Raw genomic sequence first — 14,732 nt, forward strand, 5'->3', positions numbered from 1 at the left:
CAGGGTACTGGGTGGAGGTCAGCTAGAACAGTGACTAAGGTTCAGGGCAGGGTACTGGGCGGAGGCCGGCTAGTGGTGACATTTAACAGTCTGATGGCCTGGAAATCGGTCCCAGCTTTAATGCACCTGAGGTCCTTGATGATCTTCTTGGCCTTCGTGTGACATCGGGTGCTGTAGATGTCCTGGAGGGCAGGCAGTGTGCCCCCAATGATGCATTGGGCCAACCACACCACCCTCTGGAGATCCCTTTGGTTCCAGAAGCTGCAATTGGGAAAGGGGGATACCTAGTCAGTTGAACAACAATGCCTTCAACTGAAATGTGTCTTCCGCATTTAACCCAACCCCTCTGAATCAGAGGTGCGGGGGGCTGCCTGTAGTCCACGACCAGCTCCTTGGTTGGTTGACATTGAAGGGGAGGTTATTTTCCTGGCACCACTATGCCAGGGCTCTCACCTCCTCCCTGTAGGCCAGAGACTAAAATGTACTTTTTGTTCCACCATCAAGTGGCAGGTAGATGATTAAAAAAAAGTGTTTATTTTAACAGCTAAAATATTTTTTTGCCATAATTACATATGATTTTTTTTTTTATAAAGATGACCATGCTTTGTAATATTTCTAAAACAAGAAATGTACTAGTAAGAAGTAACGTGGTATATTGCTCAATTTCATAAAAAAAAATGTTTCATCAAGATATCAGAGATATTATATATCAGGGATACAGGATTAGTATATATTTGTGCAATTAGCTGCAGAAATACTTTGAAAACAGCTGCTGCGGCATTTTTCTCATCGTTGTTGGTAATCAGACCTACGACTGTTGTGTCGTCAGCAAACTTGATGATTGAGTTGGAGATGTGCGTGGCCACGCAGTCATGGGTGAACAGGGAGTACAGGAGGGGGCTGAGCATGCACCCCTGTGGGGCACCCGTGTTGAGGATCAGCGCAGTGGAGGTGTTGTTTCCTACATCAGGAAGTTCAGGACCCAGTTGCACAGGGATGAGTTCAGAGCCAGGGCCCTGAGCTTACTGATGAGCTTGGAGGGCACTATGGTGTTGAAGGCTGAGGTGTAGTCGGGTATTGCTCTTGTCCAGGTGGGATCGGTCAATGCAATGGTGATTGCGTCGTCCATGGATCTGTTGGGACGATATGTGAATTGTAGTAGGTCTACGGTGTCTGGTAAGGTGGAGGTGATATGATCCTTAACTAGCCTCTCAAAGTGCTTCATGATGACAGCGGTGAGTCCTGCTGGGTGACAGTCATTTAGTTCAGTTACCTTTCTTGGGTACAGGACATCTTGAAGCAAGTGGGGACCTGGATATGGAGAGATTGAATATGTCCGTAAACACTCCAGCCAGCTGGTCTGCACATGCTCTGAGGACGCGGCTTGGGATGCCGCCTGGGCCAGCAGCATAGTGAGGGTTAATACGCTTAAATGACTTACTCACGTTGGCCACAGAGAACGAGAGCACACAGTCCTCAGGAGCGCCAGGGGCCCGCGTCAGCAGCTCAAAGTTGTTTTGCTTGAAGCGGGAGAAGGTGTTTCACTCGTCCGGGAGAGTGTGTGTGTGTCTGCGTGGGTGCAGTTTTTAGTATCTCAAAGGCATTTCAACAAATACGGGTAAGAAGTAACAAAGAAAGGAGAACCTTGTCTAAGGTAAACGAAGCAGAATGAAGACATAGGCAGCAACGTCTTCCAGGCTAATGGAGAATCTAAAAAGAAAACATACATTTTACTAGTATTACTACTACAACAGGTGAAAACACCTGCAGAAAAAGGCATTGATCACTTACAACCAGCCTCCAGGAACACAGCGAACACAAATTAAACAGAAAAAGGTTACGACTGCCTTCACAACCAGTCTGACGTGTCATTAAACACCTCCAAAAAGGTCTGCTATATCTACCTCAGACCTCAGCGTAATTGGTTTTGGTGCTGCCCTGTATATAATGAGCCTGACTGTGTAGTACAAACACAGGAACAGGGGGAACAAAAAGTAGCCTGGCGATGGTCCAGAGGAGGGACAGTCATTAGTGCTTCCTTCTAAAGATGTGACTGTGTCTCTGATGCAGCCAGAGAATGTCCAAGTGCAGGAGAAAATAGCATCTTATTTTATTACTTCGTTGTGTGTGAACAAAGCCTGTTTCTCCTCTGTGAGTCCCTGATCTACACTATTAGCAACAGTCATCAAAATTGTCAAAAGGTTTTTAAAACAATTTTAATAAACACAACAGTTGGACAATGGATGACGATCCCAAGCAAATGTTTACTTTAATATATTACAGGTATACCAACGTATAGTTAAATATATAAAACATTCTAATAATATACTTCAAATATGAGATGTACTTTTCTAGTATATCTTAAGTATACTAGAAATATAATATCATTACACTTCAACAAACTTATTAAAAGTGTCCATGAAATTCATAGTTTTCAGTCATTTAGCATACTATAAATACACTATCATCAATCTTCAATAAACGTGTTAAATGTGTACTTTAAATTCCTTGTTTTTTATCATTAAACTTATGTTCACTATCATTAAACTTAAACTGTACTTCAATTTAAAATGCTTTAATTGTAATTTAGTATATTCATTCAAAATATACTTGGAATTGTTTTTACGTTAAAGCATACTTTTTTTAATGAAATTCTGCTTGTGAGTGATCAAGTACACTAAGGATACAGTGCCTTGCAAAAGTATCCATAACCACTGTGTTTCGTCACATTTTATAGTGAAAAAGAGGGCTTCAATTGTATTTAATTGTTATGTATTGTCAACATTGAACTCAAAATACTCTAATGTCAATGTGGAAGAATAGAAGGGCAGTGATTGGTAGATCGGTAAAAATATAAAATCAGACATTGAATAACTCTTTAAGCATGGTCAAGTGAATAATTATGATGTGGATTATGTATTAAAACGCCCCAGACACATCAAAGATAGTCATCTATCTGAACTGAGCTGCAAGACAGGAATGAAACTGCTCAGTGATGTTATAATGCGGCCATTTGTGATTTTAAAACCGTTTTAGAGTTCAAAGGCTGTGATGGGAGAAAACAGAGGTTGGCTCAATAGCTTTAAGAGTTAAATGACAGAGTGAAGAGAGGAATAAAAATATATAAAATAATAATGCAAAAAAAACAGTTAAGGAATACACTTTTTGACCTAAATGCAAAGCCTTATGTTTGGGGTAAATCCAACACATCACTGAGTAACTGCTACCTTACTTCAAAGCATGGTGGTGGCTGCATCATGGTATGGGTATGCTTGACATCGGCAAATACTGGGGAGTTTTTCAGGATGAAAAGAAACGGGATGGAGATAAACAGAGGCAAAATCATAGAGGAAAACCTGCTTCAGTCTGATTTACAACAGACACTGGGAGGGAAAGTCACCTTTCAGCAGGACAATAACCTACAACACAAGGCCAAATCTACACTGGAGTTGTTTACTAAGACAGTGAATGTTCCTGAGTGGCCAAGTAACAATTTTGACTTAAATCTGCTTGAAAATCTATGGCAAGACTTGAACATTTCTGTCTAGCTAAGAGCCCCAACATCTTGACAGTGCTTGAAGAATTATGAAAATAATAAAGGGTTAATATTGCAGAATCCAGGTGTGTAAAGCTCTTAGAGATTTATCCATGAAGACTCACAGCTGTAATCATTGCAAAAGGTGTTTCTAACATGTTATCAGGGAGCTGAATACTAACGCAATGACTATATAATATTTTATTTAAATAATAATTGTGTAGATTGTTATTCCAAAAAATACAATTAAATCCATTTTAATCCCACTTTGTAACAGTAAAATGTGAAGACATCCAAGGGGTATGAATACTTTGCAAGGCACTGTAGTTTCAGTGTCAATAATGAGTTTTGAAGAGTGCAGAGAAAGTTGACAATGACAGTTTATCCACATGCACAGCTGAGGAACATGCTTCCTGAGTATACTTTTTCATATAAAAAAATATATACTTAAGTATCCTTTCAAAAAAGTATATTTAAATGTCCACAAAATATATTTAAAGTACACATTCAAAAACATACGTACACACTTTTTTTGGAAGGTTACCTAGCATCCTTTTCTGCAGCTGAAGTTCTTATTTATAATATGACATTGTTCCTAATATTTAGCATATTGAAATGTTTTCATGTTCCATTTTCAAACTGAATTATGTTTTACTTTTAACACATTTTATTCAAATGTTATTGTGAACTTTAATGTGAACAACTAAAATGTGAATTGCCACTGGTGCACAGTTATCAAAAGTGTTACTTGTAAATTGCTGATCCAGCCACAACTGCTTTATACACAGACTGTAAATTGAGCTCAGGTGCATCCTGTTTCCACTGATCATCCTTGAGATATTTCTACAACTTGATTGGAGTCCACCTGTGGTAAATTCAATTGATTGGACATGATTTGGAAAGGCACACACCTGTCTATATAAGGTCCCACAGTTGACAGTTCATGTCAGAGCAAAAACCATGCCATGCCATGATGTCGAAGGAATTGTCTGTAGAGCTACAAAACAGGATTACGTCAAGGCACAGATCTGGGGAAAGGTACCAAAACATTTCTGCAGCATGGAAGGTCCCCAAGAACAGTGGCCTCCATCATTTTTAAAGGGAAGAAGTTTGGAACCAGCAAGACTCTTCCTAGAGCTGGCAGCCCGGCCAAACTGAGCAATCGGGGGAGAAGGGCCTTGGTCAGGGAGGTGACCAAGAACCCAATGGTCACTGACTCTCCTCTGTGGAGATGGGATAACCTTCCAGAAGGACAACCATCTCTGCAGCACTCCACCAATCAGGACTTTATGGTAGAGTGGCCAGACGGAAGCCACTCCTCAGTAAAAGGCACGACAGCCCGCTTGGAGTTTGACAAAAGGCACCTAAAGGACTCTGACCATGAGAAACAAGATTCTCTGATCTGATGAAACCAATATTTAACTCTTTGGCCTAAATGCCAAGCGTCATGTCCGGAGGAAACCTGGTACCATCCCTACGGTGAAGCATGGTGGTGGCAGCGTCATTCTGTGGGGATGTTTTTCAGCGGCAGGGACTGGAAGACTAGTCAGGATCAAGGGAAAGATGAACGGAGCAAAGTACAGATCGATTCTTAATGAAAACCTGCTCAGGACCTCAGATTGGGGCGAAGGTTCACCTTCCAACAGATTAACAACCCTGAGCACACAGCCACTCCTGCGTTGTCTTGGCTTCAGGACAAGTCTCTGAATGTCCTTGAGTGGCACAGCCAGAGCCCGGACTTGAACCCGATCGACCATCTCTGGAGAGACCTGAAAATAGCTGTGCAGTGACGCTCCCCATCCAACCTGACAGAGCGTGAGAGGATCTTCAGATAAGAATGTGAGAAACTCCCCAAATAGAGGTGTGCCAAGCTTGTAGCATCATACCCAAGAAGACTGAGGCTGTAATCGCTGCCAAAGGTGCTTCAACAAAGTACTGAGTAAAGGGTCTGAATACTTACGTAAATGTGATATGTTATTTATTTTAAATAATTTAGCAAAAATGGCGAAAAAACAGTTTTTGCTTTGTCATTATGGGGTATTGTAATTATCATTTGCACAAATACACCAGTAGCATTTGGGCTGCAACCACCAAACACTTTCTGTCTACCCTTCCTGCACCGTCTACACTGCCTGCTGTCCACCCTACCTGCACCGTCTAAACTGCCTGCTGAACCCTACCTGCACCGTCTACACTGCCAAGACTGCCTGCTCTGTTCAGCCTACCTGCACTGTCTAGACTGCCTGCACCGTCTACACTACCTGCACCGTCAACCCTGCCTGCACCGTCTACCCTGCCCGCACCGTCTACACTGCCTGCACCGTCTACACTGCCCGCACCGTCTACACTGCCCGCGCCGTCTACACCTGCCCGCGCCGTCTACACTGCCCGCGCCATCTACACTGCCCGCGCCGTCTACACTGCCCGCGCCGTCTACACTGCCCGGCCCGTCTACACTGCCCGCGCCGTCTAGACTGCCTGCTCCGTCTACCCTACCTGCACCGTCTAGACTGCCTGCTCCGTTTACCCTACCTGCACCGTTTAGACTGCCTGCTCCGTCTACCCTACCTGCACCGTCTAGACTGCCTGCCCCGTCTACCCTGCCTGCCCCGTCTACCCTGCCTGCCCCGTCTACCCTGCCTGCCCCGTCTACCCAGCTTGCACCGTCCACCCAGCTTGCACCGTCCACCCTGCCTGCCCCGTCTACCCTGCCTGCCCCGTCCACCCTACCTGCCCCGTCCACCCTTCCTGCACCGTCTAGACTGCCTGCTCTGTCTACCCTTTCTGCACCGTCTAGACTGCCTGCTCTGTCCACCCTACCTGCACCGTCTAGACTGCCTGCTCTGTCAACCCTACCTGCACCGTCTACACTGCCTGCACCGTCTCGACTGCCTGCACCGTCTCGACTGCCTGCACCGTCTCGACTGCCTGCACCATCTCGACTGCCTGCACCGTCTCGACTGCCTGCACCGTCTCGACTGCTTGCACCGTCTATCCTGCCTGCACCGTCTACCCTGCCTGCTCTGCCACCCTACCTGCACCGTCTAGACTGCCTGCTCTGTCTACCCTACCTGCACCGTCTAGACTCCCTCATGAATTTGTTGTCATGTTCTCTTGCATAATTCAACGTGTCAATAGCAGGATACCCTCGGATTAAAAATCAACACGCTTGGCTCTACATTACACCCATCTAAACATACTTTACATTGTTTGCGAGATCAGACAATATCTCTACAATCCAAGTGTTCATTTTAGGAAGTTGCTTTCATTTCAGTGCATCTAATTTGTAAACATTTCAACAGAAGTAAATTATTCCATGAAAAAGGAACCCCAGTGAGAGAGATGTTATTTTTCAGTCATGGTCTGCAGCCTTGTTCAGGTGAATTGTGTAAATAGGAGCATTCCTTTGTGGATTTCTGACTGCATGACAGTGCAGGGTGTTTGATGGGCACGCACGTACTACCTCCTTTTACCGACTCCATTGACAGAACCAAATAAATATTGTAACTATGCGTAAATCACAACACATAATGTAGGAACAAGCCGTCAAGACAAAATGTGTAAATTAATCTATGTGTGGGAGGAGAACATGTGTAGCCTTGGCCTACAGTTTGTCTTAATCAATTAAAATCCTTATTGTAGACTTGCCTGCATTTCCTTTCAGTTAGCAATGTCAACCAATTTTGGGGGGGAGGGGGTTAGTTTTTCAACAGATATTTATAGTGCTATTGCTCAGCCCCCAGCACATCAGTAGCTCAAACTCAACCATATATTGAATACGTTTCACTACAGCACCAAACTAATAGAATCTAGTACAATCTACACTGCCTTCAGAAAGTACTCACACCCCTTGACTTTTTCCACTTGTTGTGATTCAGCCTGAATTTAAAATGTATTAACATTTCAAAAGAAAATTGTCACTGGCCTACACACATGGCACTAAAGTGCTACTGCAAAACAAATGTGGCAAAGCAATTTACTTTTTGTCCTGAATACAAAGTGTTTTGTTTGGGGCAAATCCAATCCAACACATGACTGAGTACCACTATCCATTTAAAGCATAGTAGTGGCTGCATCATGTTATGGGTATTCTTGTAATCATTAAGAACTGGGGAGTTTTTTAGGATAAAAATAATAAACGGAACGGAGCTAAACACAGGCACAATCCTAGAACAATCCAGAAGTGAATTTCAAACAGATTCAACCACAAAGACCAGGGAGATTTTCCAATGCCTCGCAAAGCACCTATCTGTAGATGGGTAAAAAAAAAATCAAATAAAAGCAGACATTGAATATCTCTTTGAGCATGGTGAAGTTATTAATTACACTTTGTATTAATTACACTACAAAGATACAGACACCCTTCCTAACGCAGTTCCTAGAGAGGAAGGAAAAGGCTCAGGGATTTAACCATAAGGCCAATGGTGACTTTAAAACAGTTACAGAGTTTAAAACTGAGGATGGATCAACAACATTGTAGTTACTCCATCATACTAACCTAAATGACAGAATTAAAAGAATAATACAAATATTCCAAAACATGCATCCTGTTTGTAATAAGACACTAAAGTAAAACTGCAAAAAATGTGGCAAAGAAATTAACTTTATGTCCTGAAAACAAAGCGTTATGAATACCACTCTTCATATTTTCATGAATGGTGGTGGCTGCATTATGTTATGGGTATGCTTGTCACCGGTAAGTACTATACTAGGGAGTTTTCTTTAGGGTAAAAAGAAACTGAATAGAGCTAAGTACAGGCAAAATCCTAGAGGAAAACCTGGTTCAGTCTGCTTTCCAACAGACACTGGAGACAAAATTAACCAAATATACACTGGAGTTGCTAATCAAGACAACATTGAATGTTCCTGAATGGCCTAGTTACAGTTTTGACTTAAATCTGCTTGTAAATCTATTGTGAGGCTTAAATGGCTGTCTAGCAATGATCAACAACCAACTTCACACAGCTTGAAGAATTTAAAAAGGAATAATGTGCAAATGTTGTACAATCCAGGTGTGCAAAGCTCTTAGAGACTTACCCAGAAAGATTCACAGCTATAATCACTGCCAAAGGTGATTCTAACACTTAGGTTGAATACTTATGTAATGAAGATAATGTTTTATTTTTCATAAATGTTTTATAAATGTTAGAATTTTTCTTCCACTTTGACAGAGTATTTTGTGTCTATCGTTGACAAAAAGGAGAATTAAATCAATTTTAATCCCACCTTGTAACACAACATGTGAAAAAGTCAAGGGGTGTGAATACTTTCTGAAGGCACTGTACATCCTCTTAGGGACCTTTTATAATGCCTACACATGCTTTACAAATCGCTCATTACCAAATGTCAAGTGGGACTGCACCTCCCAACATCTCCAAGCCATAAGACCATCCAATAAACCCGGACTGAAGTAAAGGAATCTCATCTAAATTAGATGAACTCTGTTTCTGTATGATATCTGGCAAAACTCAAAGAATATCTGTTGCAGGATCTATGCCAAGGTAACCCCTCTAGGGAAATAAACCACAGAGCTTCTTAATGACGAGACGTAAGGAGAAAATGAGATGACGCTCCTTTCCTCCACTCACGGTACTCCAATTTTTGTCTGTGTCCCGACATGGCACCCTATTCCCTATTTAGTGCAGTCAGTAGTAGTACACTATATAGGGAATAGGGTGCCATTTGCGACACAGCCTCTGTAATTCTGTAATTTCATCATATCAAGAGCGTTTCTGCTTCCAGAGAGAAAACAAACACAATCAATCATCACTTTAAAAGCCTTTTGGCTTTTCACCAAACGCTGACAAAGAAAGCGTAAAAGTTAGGAAACTTTCTAACGTTGATGTGCAGCTTGCAGTTCTGGACAACAGTAATTAGGTTTGTCATGATGCTTCATACTTTTAGCCTCCTCAACCAAGGTGTGATGACTCTGCAGAAGGTTGCCTTTTAAGAATATGTTAATACATTGAGAAGATATCTGGTGGGATCCTTTTCACACTAACACATCAACACTACTTGTTGGTATAAAACTGTAGCCTACTTTATGTATATTTTGTTAGAGAGAAGGGATTTTTCAATGTGATTCATAAAGACAATGAAACGCCTTGATAAGTTCAAGGGAAGTTCACAGCCAGGACTTCAACTGAAAATGTGAAGACTGTACTGTATGTTAAAAGCAATAGTAAAGGACTCTCTTCCTATAAGAAGAAGACAGATTGTTTCCCCCAGCCCTGTTTAAACCAGTGTATCCATGATGTAAGAGTGCAGGCTGTTGAGGCTCCACAGCAGCACTGTACTGGCAAGCCACTCCCACCTCTATCGCAGCCATTCTGCTCATCACCTGAGTTTCCTTGGCAACTTCAAAAGGAATGGCGTGTGTGTGTCAAATTGCATCCCTCTACAACCCCAACAGTAAACCACAGCTCTGACAGAGCAGGTGGGTCATTTGAATTTAAACCACGCACCACAGTTGGACTACAGTTTGAACTACAAGTTTGACGGCTAACTACGTGACACAACTGTTGATGTGCAACGTTTTGTCAGAACATATTCCAGATGTCAGCTGGATACATGGGGGAGGGAGGGGGAGAGGGAGAGAGAAACTGCAGAGCTTGGGCGATCCCAGCTCTGCAAAGTAACACAAAGAGAAAAGACATAAGAGCATGAAAGCTGAAGAACCAAAACACAATGACCAGTGACCTCTAACGCTGACGAGAGGACAGAAGGAGTCACCAGGGGAGAGAGAGGGAGGGAAAGAGACCGTGAGAGAGGGACAGAGACAGAGAGCAAGAGACAGAAAGAAACAGATGGGGGGAAAGTACATCAAAGGAATCACTGGTTTAAAAACAGCATGAAAGCGTGTGTGTGTGTGTGCGTTTTGTCTGACCCCTGACCTTTAGTATTACAGGTCTTGGAGGCGACCTCCAGCGTCTCCAGGTCTTCAGAGCCAATGTTCTCCAGAGTGATGGTTAGATGCTGGGTCTCTCCGTTAAACAGCTGGACAGACACACTGCTGGACAACTCCTCTTTAGAGGGCTGGAGGGGATGGGCCGACCTGGAGACAGATACAGAAGGGTCTTCAGACTAGTGCTGAACGATTAACTAAAATATAGTTATTTGTCTGTTTTTAAATCAACTAATAGACCTACGTCGACTCAATTGGAATTCCATTTTATTCTTTTTTTTGTGAGCTCATTGCACAGTTTCTCTAGAGATATATAGTGCCTTCAGAAAGTATTCAGACCACTTGACTTTTCAACATTTTGTTAGGTCACAGCCTTATTCTAAAATGTATTAAATAAATAAAAATCCTCAGCAATCTACACACAATACCCCATAATGACAAAGTGAAAACAGGATTTGAGATTTTTTTTTAAATGTATTAAATATCTAAACAGAAATACCTTATTTACATAAGTATTCAGACCCTTTGATATGAGACTAGAAATTGACCTCAGGTGCATCCTATTTCCATTGATCATCCTTGAGATGTTTCTACAACTTGATTGGACATGATTTGGAAAGGCACACACCTAGCTATACAAGGTCCCACAGTTGACAGTGAATGTCAGAGCAAAAACCAAGCCATGAGGTCGAAGGAATTGTCCGTAGAGCTCCAAGACAGGATTGTGTCGAGGCACAGATCTGGGGAAGGGTACCAAAAAAACTTCTGCTGCATTTAAGGTCCCCAAGAACACAGTGTCCTCCATCACTCTTAAATGGAAGAAGTTTGGAAACACCAAGACTGTTCCTAGAGCTGGCCATCCAATCGGGCGAGAAGGGCCATGGTCAGGGAGGTGACCAATAACCCGATGGTCACTCTGACAGAGCTCTAGAGATCCTCTGTGGAGATGGTTGTCCTTCTGGAAGGTTCTCCCATCTCTGCAGCACTCCACCAATCAGGCCTTTATGGTAGAGTGGCCAGACTAAAGCCACTCCTCAGTAAAAAGCACATGACAGCCAGCTTGGAGTTTGCCAAAAGGCACCTAAAGACTCTCAGACCATGAGATTCTCTGGTCTGATGAAACCAAGATTGGCCATCCCTACGGTGAAGCATGGTGGTGGCAGCATCACGCTGTGGGGATGTTTTTCAGCGGCAGGGACTGGGAGACTAGTCAGCATCGAGGCAAAGACGAACGGAGCAAAGTACAGAGCGATCCTTGATGGAAACCTGCTCCAGAGCGCTCAGGACCTCAGACTGGGGCAACGGTTCACCTTCCAACAGGCCAACGACCCTAAGCACACAACCAAGACAATGCAGGAGTGGTTTGGGACAAGTCTTAATGTCCTTGAGTGGCTCAGCCAGAGCCCAGATTTGAACCCGATCAAACATCTATGGAGAGACCTGAAAATACCTGTGCAGCAACACTCCCCATCCAACCTGACAGCTTGAGAGGATCTGCAGAGAAGAATTGGAGAAACTCCCCAAATACAGGTGTGCCAAGCTTGTAGAGTAGAGAGTAATCACTGCCAAAGGTGCTTCAACAAAGGGTCTGAGTAATTATGCAAATGTAATATTTCAGGTTATTATTTTTAATAAATTAGCAAAAATATCTAAAATCCTGTTTTTGCTTTGTCATTATGTTGTACTGTGTGCAGATTGAAGAGGAACATTATTTTTTAATTCATTTTAGAATGAGGCTGCAACTTAACAAAATGTGGAAAAAGTAAATGGTCTGAATACTTCCCGAAGGCACTGTATCAGATCAAGGCCGAACTGTGCATTTTACATTTACATTTTAGTCATTTAGCAGACGCTCTTATCCAGAGCGACTTACAGTAGTGAATACATACATTTCATTTTCATTTCATGCATTTTCTATTTTTTTTTTGTACTGGCCCCCCGTGGGAATCGAACCCACAACCCTGGCGTTGCACACACCATGCTGGCGTTGCAAACACCATGCTCTACCAACTGAGCCACAGGGAAGGCGTGCGATGTAGTAGGGAGTTTGCAGCAGGCTAATATTCTATATAGTTTAGTGCAGAAAACATGGTAAGTACAGTGCATTTGGAAAGTATTCAGACCCCTTGACTTTTCCACGTTTTGTTACGTTGGCATTTGTCCCAGCATTTTTCCATAAAGTGGGGCACTGCTCAGTTTGCAGGTCAGGCTCAATGGCTGAGGGAGAGCAAAAAGAGAGCCGTGGTGCACATATGTGATGTGGGACCAGAAAATTGCGTACTACATTTGGCTTGTGAGTGCCACATTCTGAACCAGCGGCCAAACTGTGCACACATCATCTTTAATAAAAGTAGCTTTTGACTAATGTAGGCGGTGCTTAGTCAAAATTGGACTAGCTACCACCGAAGACTGCTAGATTGTTGACAAAGACATTTGCCCACCGAAGACAGGAAGTCATCAACCAGTGTCCAAGTGTTAAAGACATGAAAGGCAGACGGCCTGCTCTGTTTGAAGCCTCTCAGGTGAGTCAGCAGCCAAAAAATACAATACCAAATGAAACCTCTTATTAGCTTGACGATATAGCTTGCTTGACGATATTCCCGTTTTTATTATTAAACCTTTATTAACCAGGAAGGGCTCATTGAGATTTAACTTCTTTGGGCTAGGGGGCAGTATTTTCACATCCGGATAAAAAACGTACCCGATTTAATCTGGTTACGACTCCTGCCCAGTAACTAGAATATTCATATAATTATTGGCTTTGGATAGAAAACACCCTAAAGTTTCTAAAACTGTTTGAATGTTGTCTGTGAGTATAACAGGACTCCTATGGCAGGCAAAAACCTGAGAAGGTTTCATGCAGGAAGTGGCCTGTCTGACAAGGTGTTGTTGTTCTTGCTTCTGTGTATTGAAGAGTCAGGATCTTAGCTGTAACGTGACATTTCCTAGGGCTCCAATAGGCTCTCAGAGCCCGGGAAAAACCTGAACGATGACGAGGCAGCCTCAGGCTGAAACACATTATCGCCTTTTCCAAGTGGCCCATCAGAGGACAATGGAATTAGGCGCGTGCCCGATTTGACCCCGTGCAGTATTTTCCTTCGGCTGTTTAGCTAATTGCAGATTCCCGGTCGGAATATTATCTCTTTTTTACGAGAATAATGGCATAAAAATTGATTTTAAACAGCGGTTGACATGCTTCGAAGTACGGTAATGGAATATTTAGAATTTTTTTGTCACGAAATGCGCCATGCGCACGACCGTTATTTACCATTTCGGATAGTGTCTAGAACTCACGAACAAAACGACGCTGTTTGGATATAACGATGGATTATTTGGGACCAAACCAACATTTGTTATTGAAGTAGAAGTCCTGGGAGTGCATTCTGACGAAGAACAGGAAAGGTAAGACCATTTTTGTTATAGTAAATGGGATTTTGGTGAAAGCTAAACGTGCCGGGTGTCTAAATAGCTAGCCCTGTGATGCCGGGCTATCTACTGAGAATATTGCAAAATGTGCTTCATCCGAAAAACTATTTTAAAATCGGACATATCGAGTGCATAGAGGAGTAATGTATCTATAATTCTTAAAATAATTGTTATGCTTTTTGTGAACGTTTATCGTGAGTAATTTAGTAAATTGTTAGTAAATTCCCCGGAAGTTTGCGGGGGTATGCTTTTTCTGAACGTCACATGCTAATGTAAAAAGCTGGTTTTTGATATAAATACGAACTTGATTGAACAAAAAATGCATGTTTTATATAACATAATGTCCTAGGTGTGTCATCTGATGAAGATCATCAAAGGTTAGTGCTGCATTTAGCTGTCTTCTGGGTTTTTGTGACATTATATGCTAGCTTGAAAAATGGGTGTCTGATTATTTCTGGCTGTGTACTCTGCTGACATAATCTAATGTTTTGCTTTCGTTGTAAAGCCTTTTTGAAATCGGACAGTGTGGTTAGATTAACGAGAGTCTTGTCTTTAAATAGCTGTAAAATAGTCATATGTTTGAGAAATTGAAGTAATAGCATTTCAAAGGTTTTGAAAATCGCGCCACAGGATTCAACTGGCTGTTACGTAGGTGGGACGAATTCGTCCCGCCGGTCCCATAGAGGTTAAAATCTCTTTTTCAAGACCGTCCTGGCCAAGATAGGCAGCACCAAGTCATTACAAAAATTACAGACAAACAACATGAAAAACTACAAGTAATCTAGTAAAAACCATAGAATTCACAAGAGTGTTTGTCTTTCAGATAAATGAAGAATTCCAGAGGGTCACCACAAAGCATCTTGAGCC

At 42.4% G+C, this 14,732-nt stretch overlaps 1 protein-coding gene across 3 annotated transcripts in view; it reads right to left on the minus strand.

Moving 5' to 3' along the window:
- trappc9 (trafficking protein particle complex subunit 9) overlaps nucleotides 1-14,732 on the minus strand; it is a 298,405-nt gene that overhangs the window by 195,156 nt on the left and 88,517 nt on the right. For all 3 annotated transcript variants that reach the window (XM_014177781.3, XM_082970084.1, XM_014177782.3), the window contains one exon: nucleotides 10,429-10,589. In XM_014177781.3, coding sequence (XP_014033256.1) covers nucleotides 10,429-10,589 — 161 coding nt within the window. The remainder of the gene's footprint in view (nucleotides 1-10,428; nucleotides 10,590-14,732) is intronic.

Source organism: Salmo salar, chromosome 27 (genome assembly GCF_965601325.2).
Source record: "Salmo salar chromosome 27, fSalSal1, whole genome shotgun sequence".
NCBI lineage: Eukaryota > Metazoa > Chordata > Actinopteri > Salmoniformes > Salmonidae > Salmo > Salmo salar.